The sequence below is a fragment of the Pomacea canaliculata genome, linkage group LG2 (assembly GCF_003073045.1).
Source record: "Pomacea canaliculata isolate SZHN2017 linkage group LG2, ASM307304v1, whole genome shotgun sequence".
Taxonomy (NCBI): Eukaryota; Metazoa; Mollusca; class Gastropoda; order Architaenioglossa; family Ampullariidae; genus Pomacea; species Pomacea canaliculata.
The window spans coordinates 15,477,511-15,500,457 of NC_037591.1; the positions used below are offsets into that span (position 1 = coordinate 15,477,511).

At 40.0% G+C, this 22,947-nt stretch overlaps 1 protein-coding gene across 6 annotated transcripts; it reads right to left on the bottom strand.

The window, feature by feature from the left end:
- Positions 1-5,169: 5,169 nt before the first annotated feature.
- Positions 5,170-20,509, bottom strand: LOC112556877. Of its 6 annotated transcripts, none has more exons than XM_025226285.1 (6): positions 20,380-20,509; positions 12,633-12,891; positions 11,657-11,838; positions 10,871-11,182; positions 10,135-10,282; positions 5,170-8,982 (listed from the first exon to the last, which is right to left on the bottom strand). In XM_025226285.1, the coding sequence occupies exons 2-6, from the start codon at positions 12,862-12,864 to the stop codon at positions 7,694-7,696; spliced, it is 2,163 nt and encodes a 720-aa protein (XP_025082070.1). In that variant the 5' UTR covers positions 12,865-12,891; positions 20,380-20,509; the 3' UTR covers positions 5,170-7,693. The 6 variants fall into 6 exon arrangements, with proteins under 6 accessions (XP_025082070.1, XP_025082069.1, XP_025082072.1 ...); XM_025226284.1 differs by lacking the exon at positions 20,380-20,509 and adding an exon at positions 18,424-18,545; XM_025226287.1 differs by lacking the exon at positions 20,380-20,509 and adding an exon at positions 14,379-14,783 and having other exon boundaries at positions 11,657-11,835.
- Positions 20,510-22,947: the final 2,438 nt, after the last annotated feature.

Genomic DNA, 22,947 nt, shown 5'->3' on the forward strand with positions numbered 1-22,947 from the left:
ATTTGATGCCTCGATTCCCGTCCTATACTTCTTTTCTCTACTGTCGTGTAATCCACCCCAAGTTTATCATCTGTCAAGATCATGACCCTCTATTTAATTCTATGACCCGAAGAGACCTCTAGAGACCCGGATGTGATAAGAAAACGCATGAGTTTGACAAGGTTGGGGCTGAAAGAGTTTGTGTCAGTGGTGGGAGCTGTGGGTAAACATTCATCGAGAGGCCGCCACCCTGTACTGACAACGTGTGGGTAAGGTTCTCACCCTTGTTTTCTCTCTCTCTCACTCTCACACACACGCACACACAGACACACGTACGCGCGCGCAACACTTAGAAACAATTCTGGTTCTCTGAAACTCATTTTTCAATTGTTCCTCGTTTTTTTCCCCCATTTTCTTCTACCTTCGTTTTTCTTTTTCTCTTTCTTTTCCCGTCTTTTTCTCTCCTTGCAAACTATATTTAATCAGTCAAAAAAGAAATGAGCGCCCAGCAAAGTGCAGGGTCAGTGGCTTTCAGAAGATGGAGTGCGTGCTGAAGAAGCGGTTCACATAAAGTTTTATGATTATCTTTTTACGGAACGCTCGGCCGCCGGGATAAAATTGTCATTTCCAGGCTCGAGTCGACCCCCAGCTTCAAGTGCGTCTTTCTTTATTCAGCCCTCGTCTTCTCTGCTTTTTCATGCCCTTTTTTTCTGCTGCTGCCTTTTGTTATTTGTTCACCCACCTCTTTTCACAATTTTTTTTCTTTCTTATTTTTTTTTTCTTTAGTGTCTACTTGAGCTTTCACCTACATTTTCCACCGAAGTGTTTGCAAACTTATTTTTAAATATTGACTTTAAACACACACGTAGGTTCGCCGACCCCCTAACACAGAGATACACAAATGTGTCTACATATTAAGGAAGACATAAATATAAGAAGTTTTTTGGGGGTTTTTTTCCTATATTGATAATCAGTTTAAATTTAATGTACAGTTCATCCCCTTCTCCTCAGATCTGTTGTAGTAACCACACTCTAGCTAACCATCCTCGGTAAGTTCTGTAAGCAAAGCTATGACCTGTACCTAGCTGTGCAAGGTCGGCAGGCAAAGGTGAGAGGTCAGCGCAAGGTGTGTGTTGCTTTCACCTCATTCCCTGTCCTCAGCTCCTACTTGAGGTCTCAGTTCTAATATCTAGTGGAGGAGGTGGGCAGGGGGGTTATTGAAGCGCCTTGAGCAAGAGGAATTTTGCAGCTGTCATCGTCAATCTAGGTTTGAGCTCATTTATTTTCACTAGCGCCGCCGGAACGCAGGAGGGAGTTGAAAAAAGAAAACCCTGTTGCCGGGATATGGGAGACAGGTGTACGACTGGGGGTGCCGCACTCTGACTCTCCGCCCCTCGCCCTCTTCATCTCTCCCGCTGGGAAAGGTAAACAATGCCGGTGATAGACTGCTGTTGATAGGCGTCATGGTTATGAACTTCTATGTATGACGTGTGTCGCGAGACAGGTGGGTTCTCGCACTTTCTTTGTGGGTAGCGGATGTGTGCGTGCGCGTGTGTAGAAATTAGTGTGTGTGTGTGAACTTCACCGCGTTTTACGCACAGAGAGCTGACCTTTAGGGTCAACGGGTCAACATGTCTTCCCCCCCCCCCCATGACCCGACATTCACTTAAAACCTTGATCTCCGAGTAAATGGTCCTCAATAATATGAACTCGCTTTTAAGTTGTGGTCAGAGTGTCAGTGTGGGAGTCTGAGTGTTGGACATAAAGGCGTTGAAAAGGCAACAAGTTTAAGTCGGTGTACAAAGGAAATGTGTGGAACAAGACTTAGACTGTGAACTATAGACATAATCGTTCACACCTTCAAGTACTTTGCATATCGCATTCGGGTCTGGCCTTATACTGAGAATTGTTATGTTGTTATACACCGAAATTTCTCTCTAAAGAAATAAGAAAGTGGTATTTTCACATTATTATCAACGGGACAGGGGAAGGGGTGAAAGTTCCATTTTAGCCTTCAAGATATCTAGATCAGTAAACAACGGGTTTCTAAAATATAAGACAACGTTTACTACACTTCTCATTTTTACAGAATGTGCAAGAAAATTCTACTTTAACACTTGGACGCATGATACATATATATAGTTACTGGGACTGACAACGGGATACATGTCAATGTTTTTGATTTGACAAGTGTTAGCATTCAGCTAGTGTGACTGTGTAGTTAGCATTCAGCCAGTGTGACTGTTAGCATTCAGGTAGTGTGAATGTGTAATTAGCATTCAGCTAGTGTGACTGTGTAGTTAGCATTCAGCCAGTGTGACTGTTAGCATTCAGCTATAGTGTGACTGTGCAGGGGGTCCAAGACCTCCTGCCTGTCATTGTGCCTGTAATTGTTACAAATTATCCACCTCGTAGGGCCCTACTGTGACGAAAATCGGAACACACTAAAGGAAGACTTCTGCAGCCCACTAGTGCTGTGCAGCATACGAGCTGATAATTGTCACACAGCAAACAACCTCAAGGGAGAGAAAGACTAGAAATCGCGGTTAGCCCAAGAAACTAAACTGTAGAATAACACGAAGTTGATGTGTGAATGTAACATCCCCTACTGAAGGTCTTGCTCCTTCCAGTGCCACTTCTGAAGCTGTGCTGCTAACAGGAGCCTGTAAAAACAAATAAATAAAATTCTAAATAACTAGGCGACAAATATTGTAAAGTGTTGAAATTTGCTAAGTATTGTACTGCAATAAGCCGCATCGGTCCCGCAGAGATTATTTACAATTCGCATCTAACCCAAAAAAAGAAGGATAAACAAAGAATTCGGCAGAGGTAATGGGATGAAGGAGAGGGAAATCAAGGCAGTCACACTAGACAACAAACCGTACAACAAGAAGACGTGTACTGCGCATGTGCACCCCACCCTTAGGCCGAGAGGATGTGACAATAGCTGAGTCATGGCTGTGATTCCCTGGCCTGGGAGTGACAGAAAGTGACAGAGTGACAGACTGCGGCTGTACGAATATGTATCTATAGTTCAGTGATTTTTGTTGAAATACACTGAAAAGCTACCCAGAAATGCGTGTTGTGGATTAAAGGGGTGAGGATCGAGTAGGAAAGAGAAGGAAAAGGACAAAGGAAGATAAGAAGGAATACAATGAAGTTGTGTCAGTGCTGATGGTGGTGACGGCGGTAACGACGACTAAAAAGTTGAGATAAAAAAATAAGAAGTGTGTGAAAATATGACACTCAAAATAACAATTAACGATTATAAGTGTTTCTAATAAGTGTTTTATTCCCGCTAAAGCAGTCTGACGTTTCTACCACTGTAAAACAAGATGCCCTCCTCCACCTCACCCAGTCAACACAGAAAAGCTCGTCAACCCCAAAACAAACATAATTACAATGAAAGTTATAGGCATATCGTTATTAAGGTTTCTTTATATGTTGAGTGAGGACTTGGTGACGATAAATTGATCCTGAACCTTTTCGCAAGTTGTTCCGCTGGTCTAGATGTGGTGTCACGCCTCTGGCATCGCTCCGGTCACTCAGCCGCTCACATCATTCAACCAGAGAAGAACACAGTCGAATAACAATAATTTATTTATAGAAATAACAGCAATAACAACAACAGAACAAAACGAGGCGCATACGGGGCAGGAATGAACCCGGATAACATAGTAGAAACTGTTCAGTGTGCCCGCTTTCAAGTGGCACTCGGGGCATGTGTCTGATCTGCCCTACACTAGATGTGCCTCTTCTCACTACCTGCCTTTTCGAGATGAAGGTCCACAAACACCATCATCCAGAGAAAGAGTTTTTTTTTTTTTTTAAATAAAACATCAGGAATGCGCATAAATATTTTGAAGTTGTCAAGGCTACAGCCTGTGGGACAGCTCGGGCTACATATTCATCTGTGGAGAGCACTGATGTCAGGAGTTTCACCTGTTTCTACTTAGTACCTTTTTAAAAACATAAACAAACCAACAACAACAACAACAAAACAAGACAATGTGTTCTATGATCACACTCGGCTGACCTTTTAAAAATACAGTATCGAATTAAAAGGAATCCTAAAGTCTTCTGGCCGTAATGGACAGTGAATGTTAAGTGGCTCACCGGGTCTAATGCATGGTATGCAGAATGCGGAGACCAACCTTCTCCTTTTGCCGCTTGTGTCCTCCCTGAAAATTCAGATGTCCATTTTTGTGAAACAGCTGCTATATCATGGCGAAACAACCAGCAAAGATGCTACACTCAGAGAAAAAGCAGCGTGCCCGAGACGACCACACTCAGACGGCACTTAGTTTCCTGTGAGAAGATGCTTTCAAAGACCAAACAGTAATTCGCATTGAGATGAAGGACTTGCACAGAGCGACCAACTGCGAGTAGAGACCACTAAATACTGACAGCTCCAGAAATGAGCAAGTGATGTTTGTAGATATTCATTTACTCACAGAGAAAAATCACATTTATCGGATATAAAACCCGTTCCTCTTGCACAGACGTCGAAATATCTGAACGTTTTGTATTGTCGAAGCCCAGCTTAAACAGATTTGTTACATCGGCAAGACGATAATGATGGCAGTGATAGTGACAATAACAATGTCTGTAATAATAATAATCTTGATAATGCTGATTCGATTTGAAACTTTTCCTGCTCGAGAGTGCATATCGGGCATTCTAGTGGCATCTTCCCCCATCATATCCCCCAGTAACATGATTCTGGTAAGGGAATCACTTCTGCAAGAACGGAGTCAATCCACATTTACTTTCGTTGGACCCAGGCTGGAATGTCAAGAGGATGGCAAGACTCCACACTATAATGTTGACAGCAGATGTTTACAAGCTCATACAAAAATTCCCAGAAATGAGCGGAAACACTTCACTGACATCATCGGCAACCTCCGGTCCTAGTAGGCTGTCGATGACAGATAACGTGCGTTGTTTACAGCAGCCTCCTTCCTGCTCGATGGTATCCCAAGGACTGGATCCGAAATACATGAGCTATGACCGTGCTGTGACACCCATCTCAGTCTAGATGTCAATGTTTTGACAGTTCATTTCCTTCCCTTCGCTTTGGCATCCTCTCCCCAAACATGGCGACAGCGTGAACCGAAGCATAAGAGCAGACCGCAAGATTTCCGAATTCCGAACACACATTAACTCGACACACAAGAGAATCAGCTGGAGTTAATGACACTCAATTCTGTTTTATTTGATCAAGTGTGAGTAAACAAAACTGTTTGCATGGGTGAAAATGACATGCTTTAAATTAAAGAGCTTTATGACAACGGGAAACGAAGAAATGAAGGGAACAACCAACCCCAAAAATAATGAATTCAAATTTCTTTTTAACTACGAAACTGATTTATCGGCATCCAGCTAGAAATTCTTGTGACATGTCTGTATACATTGTTACACACCAGAAAAGCTGCTGGTGTATTTATCACATTTGCCAAATGTAAATGTGCTTTGTGAATTCTGGAAACATCAGGCCACTCCACAGAAAATTTCATGTCAAGTGTATACTTGAAATCTCAAATTTTAATATGTACAGCGATTTACCATTTGAATGTGGAATTTTAAGTACATCTGCATACTCCCATACTTAAAAAAAAATCTCTCTCACACACACCTGAGAGACAGAAGACCAAGTATCAATGGTATCTACCTAGAACCCACAAATATGATAATTGCCTTTGTTCACTGAATGCTGATTACAAAATAAATACAACAAACATCATTGTCTCACAACAGTATTTTCTGGAGTGTCTAGGTCTAGCACCCATTGTGAGGTCCACTCATTGTTTGCTTCTCATCTAAGTACCAAGGTGTATACATTCCAATTAAACACCAGGTGATCTTAATTAACTTTTCAGCATATGTCTCAAAGTGCGGCCCTTCTCTAAAGTAATAGTGGGTCTTCTTATTATGGATGATAATGCACCTCTCCCAAATCCATAAAGCTTGTTTGTTATAAAACCCCATACATAAAGATCTGAGCTTAAAGTATTACTACTAACTTAACAGTTCTTTCAAATAAGTGGCACTTAAGGATCCAGTTCATCATCTTACCCACAGTACTGACTTAAAATGGCTAATACCTGAAACTGTGCTAAAATATTATTATTCTCATTCACCACCTTTTAGACAATTCCACTCATGGAGTGGAACAGCAAGTCTAATCTCACTGCTGTTCGCTGTCTTCAATCTAAAACCCTGGAGGATTCGCCTTCTATAATTATATAAAAAAACAAAACAAAAGTGTTGCTCCTGTACAGCTTCACAAAAAGAAATGCAATGAAGTTTATTCCTCACAATTTACGCAGGTTTCATGCCATGAAAGTCATTACAGAATGTCTAAATAAAAATCACATTTTACTGGACTCTTACTGGACTCCTAAGATAATTCTATCTCAGAACTTGTAATGACCTAAGATCCATCGTTCCAATCATGGACCATCTGAGATCTGACCCTTGTCAATAGCACAAATTACTTAACAGACAAGAAAGCAAATGAAATCACTATTTTTGCACAGGCATTTGGGAAATTTTAAAAATAAAAAAACACACCTACAATACTTTACCTATACCTTACTGTATACCCTGTATTCCAGTACAATTTGAGCTCAAACTATAACTGAGAAGTGCACAGTTAAGCTATGAAGTATTCTGATGACAGCATATAGCCACAAAGATCTTTTGTCATAGTTCCATAGTGCTGAGCTATGTAAAAATATACATGTCACATACATAATCTTTTTTTTAAAGGCCTATATTTCTACTTCAGAGTCAAGTTAAAAAAATCTGGTCTGGAGCCTGGAAGAAAAACACGAAGAAGGGGGAAAAATATGTACGTCACTCATTTGAGCTCTTCATACATATGATCAGATGTACTTTTAAGCTGTTTACGCCTTTTCTCCTTCTTTCTAATTTTATTTTTTGTTTTAATATTCAGCACAATACACAAGGTGCTTCATTTTTATGATTCATGCTGAGTTAATGTAAATGAATAAATAGGGAGATTATGTGACTTCAAAGATATTTTTACAATTGTAAATAATGATTTCATTCTTCATCTTTAAAATCTTCACACAGTACTTCTTTTGTGCTGCTAATGACTACAGAGAAGATACAATAGCAGCAAAGGCAACATGATCCAGGATACTCAAAATTACACATCAAGAAAAGAATAAAAAAACAAAACCAAAAAAAGAAAAAAAACCTCAACAACACACATTTCTTTTCTTCCGTCTGTAAGGTTTTCCATTCTATTTATGCAACAAAATGATCACACACTTCAGAAGTTTTTAGTACAAAATCCTATAATGAATCAGAATTGCAGATGATGACATATTTTTAATCAGCTCACTTTGAGAGACACTGTTTAATACTTGCTCAATAATCCTTATGTCGGAAATGTTGCTCTCACTTTACAGATGAACTTTCAAGTGTTTAGAGACTTGAACTGTCAAGGACTCATGCTTATAGCTATTAACAGCAGTGATGTAAATAGCTGATAAGTAATTTATAATCCCACAATAAACAAGCCCTTTAGCTGATTTCCTGTATGTACAGCAAACAATATTTCTGATTGTGAAATATTCCAAAACTTTTAAGAGCAATCTTTAAAGAATAAAGATTCAGGATGCAACATATAACCCTACAACAGCATAATTATATTCTTATTCCCATCAAGGGAATGGGGTATGATCTATGTACGAGTGACATCCAGCAACTCAAAACGATCAATTGTATCATCAAAATGACTTTCTACATGCTGCTCAAAAGCAGTCTGTGTGAAGGACGCATTAAACTCTTTCTCACACATTGGACACACACGATCCTCTGAATCTGTGTTCTTTTGGGGCTGCAAAGTTTCTGGAGCTGAAGTGTCTTCGGCATCATCAAAGCATTCAAAGACATGAGTCTGGAATTCATCCATGCTAATGTGGGTAAAGTCTTGACCACACACTGGGCACTTTCTGTCTGCACCTGCTCTGTTGGTAGTGTTAGTTTGGCTTGCTACAGGCTCTGATGGCAAATACGGATAATTAACAGCATGAGTTTGAGTTTGACCCGAGCTCAAATCAGAGTGCTCATGAGGAGAGCCACGGGTCATTCCAGATGCTGGTGGCAATGCATTACTTCTGTTGCCTGCAAAGCCATCTGCACTGTTCCTTAAAACTCGTGCACCAGCCATGACACTTTGGTTCAGGACATGAAGAGAGGTCCCATCACTATTTCGCACCATGTTGATGGTGTTCGCCACCCTGTTAAAAGGGATGGTGGGTGGGACATTGTCATATGATGAAGGCAAATCTCGAATGGGAGACATCTGGCGTTCCAAATTATAGTAAACAGGTGGATTCTGAACAAATTGCGAAGGCAAGGGTTGTGATGGAGCGGTGCTTGAATGTGGCACATCTGCTGCATCCTTTTTAAGTAAAGTGGCCCACTGCTGAGATTGCTGCTGGGGATGACCAGCCAAGTGTCCACGAATAGGAACAGGACTGGTGTCAGGCAAAGTTATATCACCATGGTCAGTAGCTGCAGTCTGTTGCTGGGAATGATGGTCCATCCAGATAGCAAGGTGTGTATTGGCTAAATCCTGTGAAGATCTTATGTATTCTGTTTTAACTTTCTTTTGGCGAAGACTGTCACCCTCTGTTTTCCTATAAATGACCTCAGTACTGGCCCTTCGCACTGGCTGAGCTCCGGTGGATGGTGCATTACTGATAGCAGATCCTCCATTTTGAACAGAGTTGCTTGCAGCAGCAACTCTGCTTGATACTCTTTCAGGTAATGTTCTGGAAGCTTGGTGCAGCAACTTAGCATCCTCAGCATGCTGCTGAACACCATTCACCAACTCCCAGCTTTGACTTGACTCGCTTCCACTGTTCCTGCTGCTGCCATTGGGCATCATGTCTAACTCAACATTAGAGATAGCCTTCACAGAACGACTCATGCTAGATCGTACAGATGAAAAAGAAGTCTTGCTTTCTGTTGAAAAATGAAAAAACAATTCTTCTTAATAACTCCAGATATCCTAAATGTACTAAAATACTATGTGCACAGTAATGTGAGTAGCTATATATATTATAAACAGTTTATTTTTTAACAGAAAGCAATCAAGACTACTTTATCGTGATCTCAACTGTACAACATTGTTTTCAAATTCATGAAAAATGCTCTTTTGAATTTTTTTACTTTTGTAAATATTTACAAAATATTTCACCAAACACAAGTTAGCAATAACTATGCTTTAATGCATTTTTTACGAAGAATTTACTTCAAAGGGGAAAGATTTAGGCAGTGCTCTTTACTCTTTTCCCTAAAACCACCTGAAACACTATTCTAGTAAAGACAATCGATGTGGACCCCCTATAACTTTTGTAGAACCTTTGTTTTTTTAACAATCATCATATTTAGGGGACTGACTGACCAATGATGTTACTAAACTGCCCTACTTATTTCATATAATAATAAATAAAACTAGAAGAAAGGCACACAGCTTGTAGAACCAGCCTATTAAAATCTAACACCGAAGTGCAGCTCTATGCATTGGGAAAAACGACTTCAGTCAGAATGAAGTTATGACGCAAAGGTCAAGACCAAAATCTTATGCAGTTAGGTCTTCTACCACGATCAATTGTACAGTATACTTTTTTCATGCTGACAAATGGTCATTAGTTTTCTATTATGAATCTTAACAAGAATCTCTCAAGGTCAACTGGCGCTGATTGCTTTCTAGTGTGGGATTTACGACTTCCTTATGTTGGAGTGCTATAGGAATTGGTGCTTTCCACTGAACCAGCAATCATGGCAACATGGCAAAACATCTGAACCTGCATACAGATACCACATATACAGCAAAAAAAAAAAAACTGGCATGGCTGAAACACAACCTGAAGCCATGACACCCAGTCCTCACTGTATTACTGACAAGTACATAACCAATAACTGTTGCAATACTGGGACATCTTTTCCATTTGAAAAATTATGGTTAGGGTAATAGAGGTGGCATCTGCTTTAATGCTTATACAGTTTTTGATGGGGGAAAAAACTTAATTATTTCATAAAAAAAATAGAGTAAAAGAAAAGCTGGTCAGTTAGAGGACAGAAAGAGAAAAGCAAACTTGTTCTTGCACTTACCTAATTCAACAAGGCACTGCCTTTGCTGCAGCACCATTTTCTTCAGACTGTCAATGACTTTTCTCATGTGGGTCACTTCTAAATAAAGCTCTGGTGGATGGCAGCAGGGTAAACTCTGAGCCTTAGGGGATCTTGAGTTTTGGTTTGCCTGTCAGTCAAAATTTCACTCTTAAAAACTGTTTGCCAATTAGTCATGCTATTCTTTATTTTAATAATGTTATCTTGAAGTTATTCAATGCTAGTGTTAAATTTAACTCACTCCATATGGACAAAAAGCAAAGTGATTCATCTCTTAAAACTAAAGCACATGAAGTATATTGCAAAAAGTATGTGTTCCAATATTTACACCTATTAACCTACAATAAAGACAACTACCCCTGACACAATGTTTTAAGGAGTATTTTGTTAACATTTTAGTGATTTGATTTGCAAGAAATATAGTTTTTGCTTTCTTCTACTGTATAGAATAGAGAGCTCCTGTCATGAAAGTTACAAAGCAGAAATTAAACAAACTTATATACACAACATATAACATGCCAAACAATGACTTCAATTATATATATATATGACAAATGTGACGAGTTCTGCAATTATGAGAAAGTGGTAGAGATCAGTTGTCTAATAAACTTGTAACATCAGTGTCAGGGAGAAAGCTGAACATTGTCTTCTCACTTTCTATTACCTCCACTGCATGTTGAAACCAATGATAAAACCACATGAATAAGCTGAATCTTACCTTCTGCAAAGAATTGCTCAAACAAGAGCCCTCCATACTGCTTCTCTCTTTTTCTATCTCTAGACTCTGGCACTTTACTTTGAGTTCTTCTCTACTCTTCACAACCTGTTCTTTTTCTTCCAAAAGTTTTGCATGCTTTAGTTCTAAAGCATCTTTCTCATGAATAGTTGCTAGGAGGCGGTCTTGCATCTCCCGAAGTTGCTGCGACAGCTGCATGACAGAGGTGCTACTTGAATTACCTCCCTTTTCATTAACAGCTTGAGAAAGACTTGCCAGTTGCTGCTTCAGGCTCTCATTCTGACGAAGAACATCCTGATGGAAAGATTCAAAGATGATTTCATGAAAGAGATTTTCAAAACAAGACATAACAGTACATTTATCTTCTATTTTATTCTAATTTGCTACGAGTAGACTTTTGGCTAGCAAGGATTGCTCAGCATCCTTCTCTCACCAATATACCTTTGGCCCGATTTAGTTCATGCATCTATAAATCAAAAGCAATTAAAAAATTATTTCTGTAAACACATCACCAGCTGTCTTATTTTTTTATAACCATCAATACTTATCTTCTTGTGATATATGGATTGGTCTTTGTTAAATGTAAAGAAAGAAGTGCTTTTCAAATTTTTATGTCAGAAAGCAACCAGTCTTGACTGCCGACACTCCATAATGACTTCATTCAGGTAATCTTTGTTAGAGCGCACTCTCAAGACTCATGCTTTGGAAATACCACACTAAGTTAAGCAGATAACAATCTTCTGAAAGGACATACAAATATATGTTCACCTGGTATTTTACTTCTATTGTTGACAACCTCTGCACCTGTGCTTTCTGCCTTAAAAGGTCTCGCTGAAGCATAGTCACAAAACCTTCTTCTGCAGCCATCTGTGCCTCAACAGCTCCTGGCATTGCTGCCCCACCCTGAGCACTATAGCTCATGTTGTCTTCATTCATGTTGATTAGTCCTGCTGTAAGAAGCAAAAATGAAACTCTTTTCCCTTCTACATCCACCATTCACTCACCATTGAATTCTTTACAAGTGCATTAAAAACACCCCTTCCATGAGCATTACACCTAACAACAGTTCACATAATGCTAGTCCATCTACTAACCCTTTCCCTCACTTCACCGATGACTAGTCTGCCTAACTGTCTCCCTATGCAGATTAATGTAAGTCACTCTGTCATCACTGTTCCACCATTCCTCTTTGTGTTATCTTTCAATGATGTCCATGTCTTTTTTTTTTTTTTGTCTCAAGCACTGAGAGTATTCTCCTTTATGAGGGCGTTCATGAACTACTTAAATCCAGGGCTTCTGCTTACGCAAAAAATTGCGACAGTACGCATTAAAAGTTCAGAGGACCCCTTCAATTTTCGTCAATGGGGTCCCCTTCAACTTTGGGCGAAGAACAGGGACCCCTTCAGATTTTTAAGGGGTCCCTGGGACCCCAAAGAATTTAGCGTGAGCAGAAGCCCTGAAATCACTCGTCTATTATTAAGCAACAAGTCTTCAGCACATGCGTCAAGATATACTAGTCTTAATTTTTATATCTTGATCTGTAAATTAAAATATCTATAGTTATGCTATGAAAATATGTCAATGTATAAATGTGCACAAGAATGTCTTTGTGCACAATACTCATTCCAATTCAACTATGATCAGTTTTGTTGGGGTGGTGAAAACAAAATTATGTCACATCATTCATGTACTGTAAGTCACCCAGGAAAGCTTGCAAGAAAGAAAACTGCTTTAATTGACCTACCAGTGCCTCTGAGTGTCTCAAGTTGATTTATCCTTTGCTGAAGCGTTTGATTACGAAGAGAAGTCTCATTAAAGCGTTTCTTCAACTCCAAATATGCTTTCTGCAGTGCGTGATGTGAACCTGTGTCAGCAGTTTGAGCGCGAAATGGGGAAGGAGGAGAGAAAAAGTGACTGCCCCAGTCAACCTCGTCTTCTTCTGATCCAAGTATGTAGATGTCATCCTCACTTTCCATGCTCAGTTATAAAACCCACCCCTGAAACTAAACAAGACCAAAAGATTCAAATATATCAAATCACTTTTGTTAAGAGGCTGTTATAAGAGACTTATTTAAAATCATTACAAAGCATTTATAGTTGCAAATACTGCCCTACGAAATAAAATATAATATTTTGGATGGTGAATCTAGGAAAACTGTGATAGTTAGTATGAAATATAAAATGTGTTAAAATCCACTTAATATTAATATCTCAACATTTAAAACATTAACATTAGTATTTTAATAGCTAGTTATATAATTAACTTTTGTAGTACATTATTTTAACTATTTCATTTTTTAAAAATCAATCATTCCCTCAAATTTGTTGAGCACAGAATGGTACCATACATACAGAAACTTCACAGTAACAATAGTATTAATGCATGTGCAATTTCACTTTCAAGTATTAAATTCTCATCAATTATAAACATATAAAATGTTTTAGTGACAGGATTAAGGTTAAAAATTTATTCATAAATAAGTTAATAACAGTAAACAGATATCAGAACTTGATCTGTCTGTACAGCTGCTACTAATCTCACTGCCAAAAAAAAAGTGCTGCTGTCAGATGACAGGTATGAGTTATATAGACATGTCACCATTGTAATTAATTAGACAGTAATGAATATTTGTATGACTATGAATCTACATTTTATTACCTACACACATATGTTACAGTAGGTATATTGCAGCATTTTAACAAGTTAGTACAATACAAAAAAGCACGAGTTATGGCTACAAACAAAGCTAATAAACAGATAACTAAATGAAAACATATGTCTACTGAAACACACTGAAATTGTTGGTATTGTCATCCAGCAACAACAAAACAAAATCTAACCAATTCCTTGCATCGAAATCACAATAATATTATCTAGGAAATCTTCAAAAAATAATACTAAAGTCGACTAAGAACTCACTGCGTATGTGCGTGCCTTAACAAAGTCATAACTTTACTCCTACTGACAAACCGAACAGGAAACAGTACGTAGTCGCTCGCAGATATTGATTATTAAGTTCGCTTTATTTTTGAAGTAATTATATCATTTATTTTAATAGTAATGTTACTAACCACCGACAAATAAACTCTGTACACACGAAATCGTAAACAGAAGGTTGTTTATGATATTTCATTTCCGAGAAAGCAGCATACGTTGTCATTTCGATTTCGCATGAAAGACGACGACTTCGCACCATGTACTGTACATGTCACTGGCTGATGCCGAAGTGCCAGGTATGAAGACTTATACACCATAATAAGGTAGGATTGGTTTCTGGCCAGCTGACTCTGACACATTCAAATACGCACTACGTGAATCATTCCCTACTGCACTGCAGACCTCAACCTCCGCCATCTTCCTATCCCCTCTAGGAGGGATTGCTTATTCAACCTTCTCCGAAAGTCCTTTAGTCGGTAAAACGCAAAAACATTGAAGACTTCTAAACGCACAGACGCTAAAGTGCCTAAATTGGATGGAAAAATTACTTACAAAAGAGAATCTCCACTGTGAATTTAAAGCGTCGAAGCATGACCTCTTGCTCTTTACGTATCAGCACAAAACGAGGCTACAGAGGAAGGCGAAGCAAAATTTTCCACAGTTTTTCCTTTTTGAATTGAACAATTCAGCTGTCATCTTTCTTCTCTTGTGGAATCTTCTGGTTACAACGATCAGTCATATTTCAACTGTGCCTGGCTGAAGTAATTTTGCGTAGGTGAATTACGTAACTCGTAATATTTTTTTAAAAAAAAGAGCGAGAGGCCACACTGGCAGGATCTCGCCAGACGACAAGCGCATTGATACTGCCCTAGATTACGCGTCGGGGGAATCCCCAAGAAGAACAGCTCAAACTACGGACGTGTGTAGGTGGACTGCTGTCTGTCTGCCAAGACCAACTATTAGCCTTTTGGGAAGTGATCCGCTCGCTGTTAGTCTCGGCGAGCCGTACCAAAGAATGGGACTAAACCGGAAGCTTTTTCGTCTCATGCCTCGTTTTAGGAGTTAATCTGAATAAACCGGAAGCTTTGTAGCCTAATGCCTCGTTTTTGTTTAAATGGGGGAAAAAAAATTCGTCTGCCAGCAGTCCAGTAATACAAGTTGGTGGCGTGAACGATGGATTTGTGCTTGTCATAATGTGTTCACCATATTTATGATCAATTTCCCACCCACCCACCCCCCAAAAAGGTGAAAATGAGTAAAAGAAAATCGGAGACAATAAAACCGTCCCTACAAAAATACCACTGCGCTGAAGTATTTTTATATATGGTCATACATATATATAGCGTGGTGGTGGGATCCCATCAGCAAGATATGGCCTAACATACAAGCGAATTTTTTCGAGTGCATTGTACGTGTGTCTAGGTTAGAGCGGCTTGACCATCGAATTGTCTTTAGGTCAGAATATTTAAGGGCCATGACGTATCCTATGCAGATCGACCGCTGCGCCATATATGCGCTATCGTCACGAGAGAGATAAAGTGCGCGCTTGTTTTGTAATTATTATTTTAATTATACAGGTTTATGATTAATTATATAAATTTATTGATATAATTCCACAATTAATTTTTGTAACTCAGAACCAGTGTTCACGTTAAGATGTTAATTACTGTCAGCAGAAAGATGAGTAACAAATAAAACTGCCGACAAATGGTTGTTCACGTTGCCGCTGACTGGATGTCTTTTTATAATTATAGAATATTAGAATTTGCATCAACTGTATGCTATAAATACGCCCTGCATACGCAGATGGAGTTAACACAATATTAAAAGAAGTTGATCTTGATAGTCTTGTCCTTGTCAATTTTTTTACATGCTGGGTACACAAAATGAAAACTTTACTGTTTCTTTGTCCTTTTTAATAATCGGTAACTGCCTGCAAGTATAAATTTTCATATTCTTTGAAGTTTTTTTTTAAACCTCCATCTCAAACTCGTCGGTTATGTTTCGGAGCGACGTAAGGGGAAAAGTAAACAGGAGTCCGGGAAAATAGTTTCTTGGGTCGATTTTCAAGCTGTTATAATAACTCCAGTCCATGCTTGACATTGCCTCGATGACCACTCCATCCTACTCTCTTCCCGCTTCCTGGATCTCAGCAAAACTGGACAGGAAGATCTGGGAACCCTACGTCAGCAGCACAGAATGCAGTTAACATATCGGTCTCACAATAAGTATGTATGGGACCCATGTCCTTCACCGGGGAACCCATGTGTGACGAAAGAGATGGGAGAAGGATGGCGTAACTCACCCGAGGGGAAAGGGGTCACTTCTGCTGGCTCGCTCACCCGACTTTCGCCCTCTCACACCTACTTATTCGCGCCTATTCGCGCGTCCACACGCGTACGCACTGTTAAACACTCCCACCCGCGTGTGCAAACCCAACCGACAAGACAGTTGCATAACGTATAAAATTATTATTAAAACAGGAAAAGCAAAATTAGTTTCATATGAAATCGAACATGCACGAGAGTTACAGAGTAATGAATTTAGAAGATAATAGGTCTTACGTCAATATCTATACAAACATCCGGACACACGGTCCGTTCCTGACTTACAGTTCACAGTCTCGGAATCTGGTTCCCGGAACACGAACTGTTCCCTTGCGATGGACCTTTTACATCCGCTGCCTCCCACCTTTGGCTCCTTTGCTTGTCGCTTGGGAGAACCAGCCTCTTGTTTGCACCGCACTCTTTATACAACCGCCAGTCCCAGCAGATAGTGTTATAAACGGAACGGGCTTCCCTTTCTCAGACCTGCTGCTTGCGACTGAAAATCACTGAGAACGACATCTATGCTCGAACACAAGGAAAGGCCTCGACTACACCTCTGTCCGAGTCTATATACTATAAGATCACGTGACTTCTCTGAACTACATCTAACTTGCTCTGACGCTATCGAACTAGTGTGACCACATCTTCCACATCAACCTCCGACTGTAACACTCCCTCAATCAGCACCGGTGTCCAGTCGGTGGCAACGAAAACAAACGCTGTTCTCAGGGTTAAGAATACTGGCACCTGGAGAGATGACACATGTCCCCCTTACGTAAGCGGCCGCGAGTCCCAGACTCAGTTAATGCCAGAGGAGATACCATTCTTACTCCTTTTGTCCAACTCAAAGCCTGGTATCGCCCAGGGCGACCACTTCCCCTCTTTAAAATTTCAACACCAGCTTCGACCCTGTTTTTCTGGCCTTGAACCAGGCTAGTTCATGACACCAGACACTTTGGGTATTCTGTGCTAATAGAGAACTGAAAGAAATCGCTTATGTGAGTAGTGAAGTGGTGGTACATTGAATCAAACACACTTCTAAGACACAGTGCGGGCACATCCAAAATCAATCAAACAGATTAAAGATTAGAAGATCTGAGGCAGCACACCAGGGAGCGGCCATCCTAGCAGCTTTCCACAAAGCTGGGACTTTTCTCTAGCTGCAGTAAGCATGTTTTAGTCATTGCCTGAACAAATTGGTTGGAACTGTTTTATAATTTTTTTGTGTGATTATATGGGAATTATTTCCAGAGGTCTTTTAATGAATATGTAATGTTCATAGATTGTTTATCCTCTCAAAAAATCAGGCTTAATCCCTCTCTGGTCATCTCTGCTTTGCTAGAGACGCGCAAGAGAGAACACGGTCGACGAAAATGAGGTTCTTTGTATCTATTGATAAGAACCATAATCAGCAAAGAGGAAGTACGAAAACAAAATAACAAGGGGCAACGCGAAGACGGCCTGATCGTGGTTGAAAAAAAAAAAGTTCAAGTGGTTCGAACACACCAGACCAAAAACGTTGTGAAATATTCAGGGAACTATGCAGGTCGGTAGAAGACTAATAATAATAATAATAATAATAATAATAATAATAATAATAATAATAATAATAATAATAAAGATTTAGGGGGAGACAATATCTTAGAAAGTGCAGGCCAACCGTTCCCAGAAAATGGCGAAGAGAGAGAGAACGATGCACGGTGTGAGTTGGTGGTAAGATTGTCATGGTGCCCTCCCGCAAGTCTAGAGGATGGACAGTATAGTCTGCTGTAAAACTGACCTGACGTGCGATAATCTTATCAGAAAACCCCGAGGAGTAATCTTAAAAGAGGGGGTAAAAAAAGTGGATAAGAGGATAGTGAATATGAGAGTGATCGTGGTTTTCCTTCTTTGTACTTGTGATCCTTGTTTTTGTGTAGTAGCGGCAAACGTTTGGAGTGGAAGTAAGGGGTCAAGAAATGGACAGAATGTTTTACAAGATTTTTCTACTGATTTATCTTGCTCACCGCAATGGTCAGTAGTCGAATCGTCTCGGACTCCAGGTTGAGTAGTTAAAATAAATAAATAAATAAATAAATAAATAAAGACAACTGAGGTAGTTGAGTAGAAAAAGACTCGAGTTGATTGATCCGCATTCCAAGTCCTAGAAGGTGATCGAGCTTCGTTAAGCATAACGAAGTTAATAAGACGAACTGACTCTGTGGTGTAGTTTATATGGACATTCAGATCACATTTGAAACCAATGAATAAATCATCAATCGAATACTCACGATCTAAGCGAACGTCAGTTCTGAAGATAGAAGCGAAGACGGGGCTATATATAGCACCTTCAAAGAATAACGACATCGATAACAAATATCTGCTTCGGCTCGCTCAACCGTCGTTTGATTGATCCACATGTGACTGGGAGATTGGCCAATATCACTCAGCGACACACGACACACACAGAACACAGCAGGGGGGTCAATCATCAAAGGTTTGTGTTCAGTGGGCGGAGCTTAAGACTGTGTACTAGCAACGTGAACACCAACAGTGAAACGTTAGGATAAACCGTATCGCGTGTGTTATCTGTGTGTGGGTGGGTGGGTTGGTTGGGGGTGCACTATCACCGACTTCAAAGTGGGGGCAAAATGAACTGACATTACAGGTAAAATAATTCTACCCACCTGAAGCCCCAGGCATCCTAGGCAGCCAAAGTTAGTGAAACTTGTATTTTATTACGAATAAATAAGTTTACTTTTTCTTATAATATACGATGGAATGTCAATAAATACATCAAAATCTCACATCTGGATGAGATAGAACACTATTAATTCTTCTCCGCGCGTGTGTGTGGGGTGATTTCTATTTTGAGCCATTACTCGGACAGTTGAATGAGTCTTTTGAAAAGCCGCTTTGCCTTCCATTACTGGATTGCTGAACTTTGGTCTGTCATAACAAGCAGTGAAGCGGAACCAATGTATACCTATACTTATATGTATCGTCCGGTATGTTGGCTACACCAGCTTCGATCGAATACTTTCTCTTGATTCACTGTCTAGCACAGAAATGTAATTTTACCTACAGATGGAGGGAGGAGGTTTGTCGAGCTATTAATCCGTTAACTATGGGAGGTCGCTTGCTGTCAGTGGACTGTAAACAACCAGCTGAACTCAATCGTCTTTCAGTAAATTCGGTTTAAAATGACGCCACACATCACGTGGGCTCAACGCCCACAGGATCAACTTCCCGAAACGGTGCGGTCGTTTATTGTTATTATAATTAATATTTTTCTGCACCAAATGCGTCAGTCGTAATGTGTGGGGGAGCCGGAAAACTATTTCAGCAATGCGGGGGAAGCGGGGCTTGGGGATTAATGAGGTATTCATGTGGAGGAGGAGGAGTGTAGAAAAGTTCCCGACGTCTTTACAGCTGTTATACTGGCAGCCGCATGTTGTAATCATTTTATTTAGGTCAAGAGAGGACCTTTTGAACCCCATTAAAGCTGTGTCGTTGTCAAAATGCATATACGACACTGCTTGGGGACAGACATATCAACCCTGCACAGGTAATGTATACATTTCATGCACTTATTTTGAAATGGTGAGATCACGTAGTTGTTGCCCCCTCCCCCTTTCTTTTGTTCACTTTGATAATAATAGAAAAGGGTCGGGATGTCAACTCATGCGCAACAGTTTTTCGGAAATTCAAGACTTAAAGAAATGTCCGTAAGTTTCCACGAATCAGTGGGTCGATGTAAACATTGTATATTTCGTATAGTATTTATATCGATGTCGTATACCGTGTCTATAAATAAGTCCGTTTCTCTGAATGAATATTTTGTGTTTGGCGGAGGGATGGGTTGTTAGTCATTGTCGTTGGGGAATGAGGTATCTTCCCTTCCTCGATACCTTTTCCTCGGTCCCAGATACCCATTCATCAGCTGGATCAACTGGGGGAAGGCTACTGCGGCACTCGGGTCTCGAACCGCTTACTCAGCTATCCGCTTTACATGTGAAGTAAGGAATGCAGTATTAGATAAGCAGGCGTGAAAGCCACGATTCTGATGCACACACGCGCCTACGCGCAGAGAATCGATAACTGAATAAGTGTAGATGATAAAACTAGAAAAAGAAAAGAAGAAGAAAAAAATCTTCAGACACTTCGACTATGCAATGAAATATCATGGAAGGTTCACAGTGTCAATACATTATATACACGATGAAGAAATAGTATTCTTAACTTACCATCAGCGTTGTACAGCGATTGCGAGAGAAATTCAAGTTTAGAAAGATTCACACTAACACGTCCATATCGGCCTGGCGGTAACAAAGTCTGTCCTGTTACGCAATGTTCGGGTACATACGTGGGTGAGGTCGGGTATCCAGGACATACTTCAATGGTTTTACTAAAAGAAATGTAGTAGGTAACCACACCCAAGCGCAATAAAGGCAATAACTCCAACAGATGAAATGTAGTCGGTGACTCCTCATGTGAAGCTCGGTATAATGCCATTCATCGGCCATATGCTGTGGGTGGTACACAGGCCAAGTGTTGTGGGTGGCTCGCACACATTTCGAAACAGAGGTTTGTGGAGGCGAAGTAAAAAAACCGTAGGTCAGAAAGGATTAAACCAAAAAAAAAAAGGGGCAGTTGTGATCGTTGGAAAGGGCACATGCACGAACCCTGTGCACGTGGTGTCAGGCAGCAAGTAGGCGTGTTTATTTTTTTAAAGACATTTTAGTTTTCTTTGTATCATCAATTGCGTATGTAAAATCGATAGGGGAAATACCAGGTTTTTCGATCTTTGGTAGTTATTGTGCAACGTTTGAAGCTAGTGATCGCGACCTTTAATATTTCTATAGGCTAAAGCACGTCCTCTGTATGCAACACGTGCATTGTGTTAAATGTTGCTAGGTTTACAGGCTTTTCCTAAGCGCACGTGAGTGTGTGTAGTCCCAGATAATATTTCTGAAAACCTGCCCTGAGAAATTATACAAGTTATTTTAGAAAGGCATGAACATTAATTTTTCTGTTCTGTCTGGCCGTGGTGCACTGATGGGCGGGTAGATGTGGGCCACAAACAACCCCATGGGAGGGACGTCAATAAATCTGTTGCCTTTTTACTTTAAATATTTTTTAAACATTATTTCTATACATGTATATTTTTAAGACTTGCTTTCACAAAAACCCCTTACTGTTGGTATCAATTTTTTTATCAATCAACAGCTGTTTTAGTCTAGAAACCTCACTTGATTCATCTACTGCAAGACAAGCATTTTTAATTTATATTAATCGGCATAGAGGGAAGGAATGAGTATATTGCTCAACTTGCCCCCTGCACTAAATGGCACTCCACTCATAAAAAAAAAAGCTCTTTAAAATTAAGCAACTTCCATATGTACCTTCGTACTATTTCTTTGCCGAAATCCTGTCAGGCGGATTGTGAAGGGAAAATCCCCTTTCACACCTCAGGTTTATAAATATATGCACTACATATGGGACATCATGTACGTAAAAAGAGCTTGAATTCTGAATATCAGAGTAAATATTACACCTCTAGCTCTTATTGACTTTAACTCTATAACCCGGTCGTTACCTAGCTACAGAAGAGTAGGAATAGGAGAGAGATTGTGTTTTGAACTTGTGTAACAGGATGACAAGGTCTACAGTGAAGTGCGGGTCTCCAGGTAAACTCTTTAGTGGCAATAAGACGTACAGTTACTGAGAATATTAACCGCGAGGTGTAAAATAAAAAGGAAGTCGGACAGCAAGCTTTGCTGGGACAGGGAAAAAGGAAAACGGAATTAGAAACAATGGAAAACAAAATAAACAATCAGATATACGGAAGTTCAGACTGACATACATGGGCAATGAACTTTTTTTTAAAATGCAGTTTATTATTTTATTTTCAAGCCAAACAGTTGAATTAGGTGCGAGAGGACTAATCAAGCCTATAGCTGTATGTTTGTGGGGAGACCTACAGTGAGGGTCCGTGACTGCAGCAGGTGGGCTGGCGAGGAAAGTGGCATCGATCTCTCTCGTTTGATCTTCATGTTTATCTTAACGTATCCTGTTTGTTGTTTGTTATCAGTGTCAAAATACCACGCACCTCGGGCTGTCACCAGCGGTTCTTCAGTATCTCAGTGTGTGTGTGTTCACAGTCTAGAGTTTTAATTTAGTTGTGAATAATTATAGGAGCCTCTCCGAGGACATTTAATTCTTCCCTTAATTAATGGGTAAGGAAAACACACAAACAAACAAAAGCGACTTATGCGCAGTCTTGACGACTTTTCTTAGACTGTTCATGAATCAAGCCACACACTCTCCCCTGTCACCAAGAAAACTTCCCCTAGTAGATAAACGCGCTTTATTGTTCGTGGCCACCTCAGGTGACTATTTGCTGTTTGAATCATGTCGAGTCCGGGATAACGTGAGATATATTTTAGGCGTCACAGGAGCTTTGCATGCTACTTCTCTCCCCGCCGCTACCAATCCTGGTAGTAATCCTTTCAGCCAGGCTTTATTTAAAGGCCACGGGGGAAAACATGTTATTAACCGACTGTAATCATGCGGTACGATTATGTTTAATGTAGTAGGACCAGAAGTTGTATGTTAGTGCCACGTAGTAATAGGGTGAGCCATCTTCTTTTTTTTTTTTTCGTTCCTATTATTCTGGGGAAAATAATGAAATTGTATTTTTTCTAGCTTTTATTATGGTCTCAATGTTTGTAACTTTATTTCCTGATGTTAAGCGCCTGCAATGAAGGCATGTACAAAGATTTGCAGTGGCATCGTAGTGGCATGTATCAGAC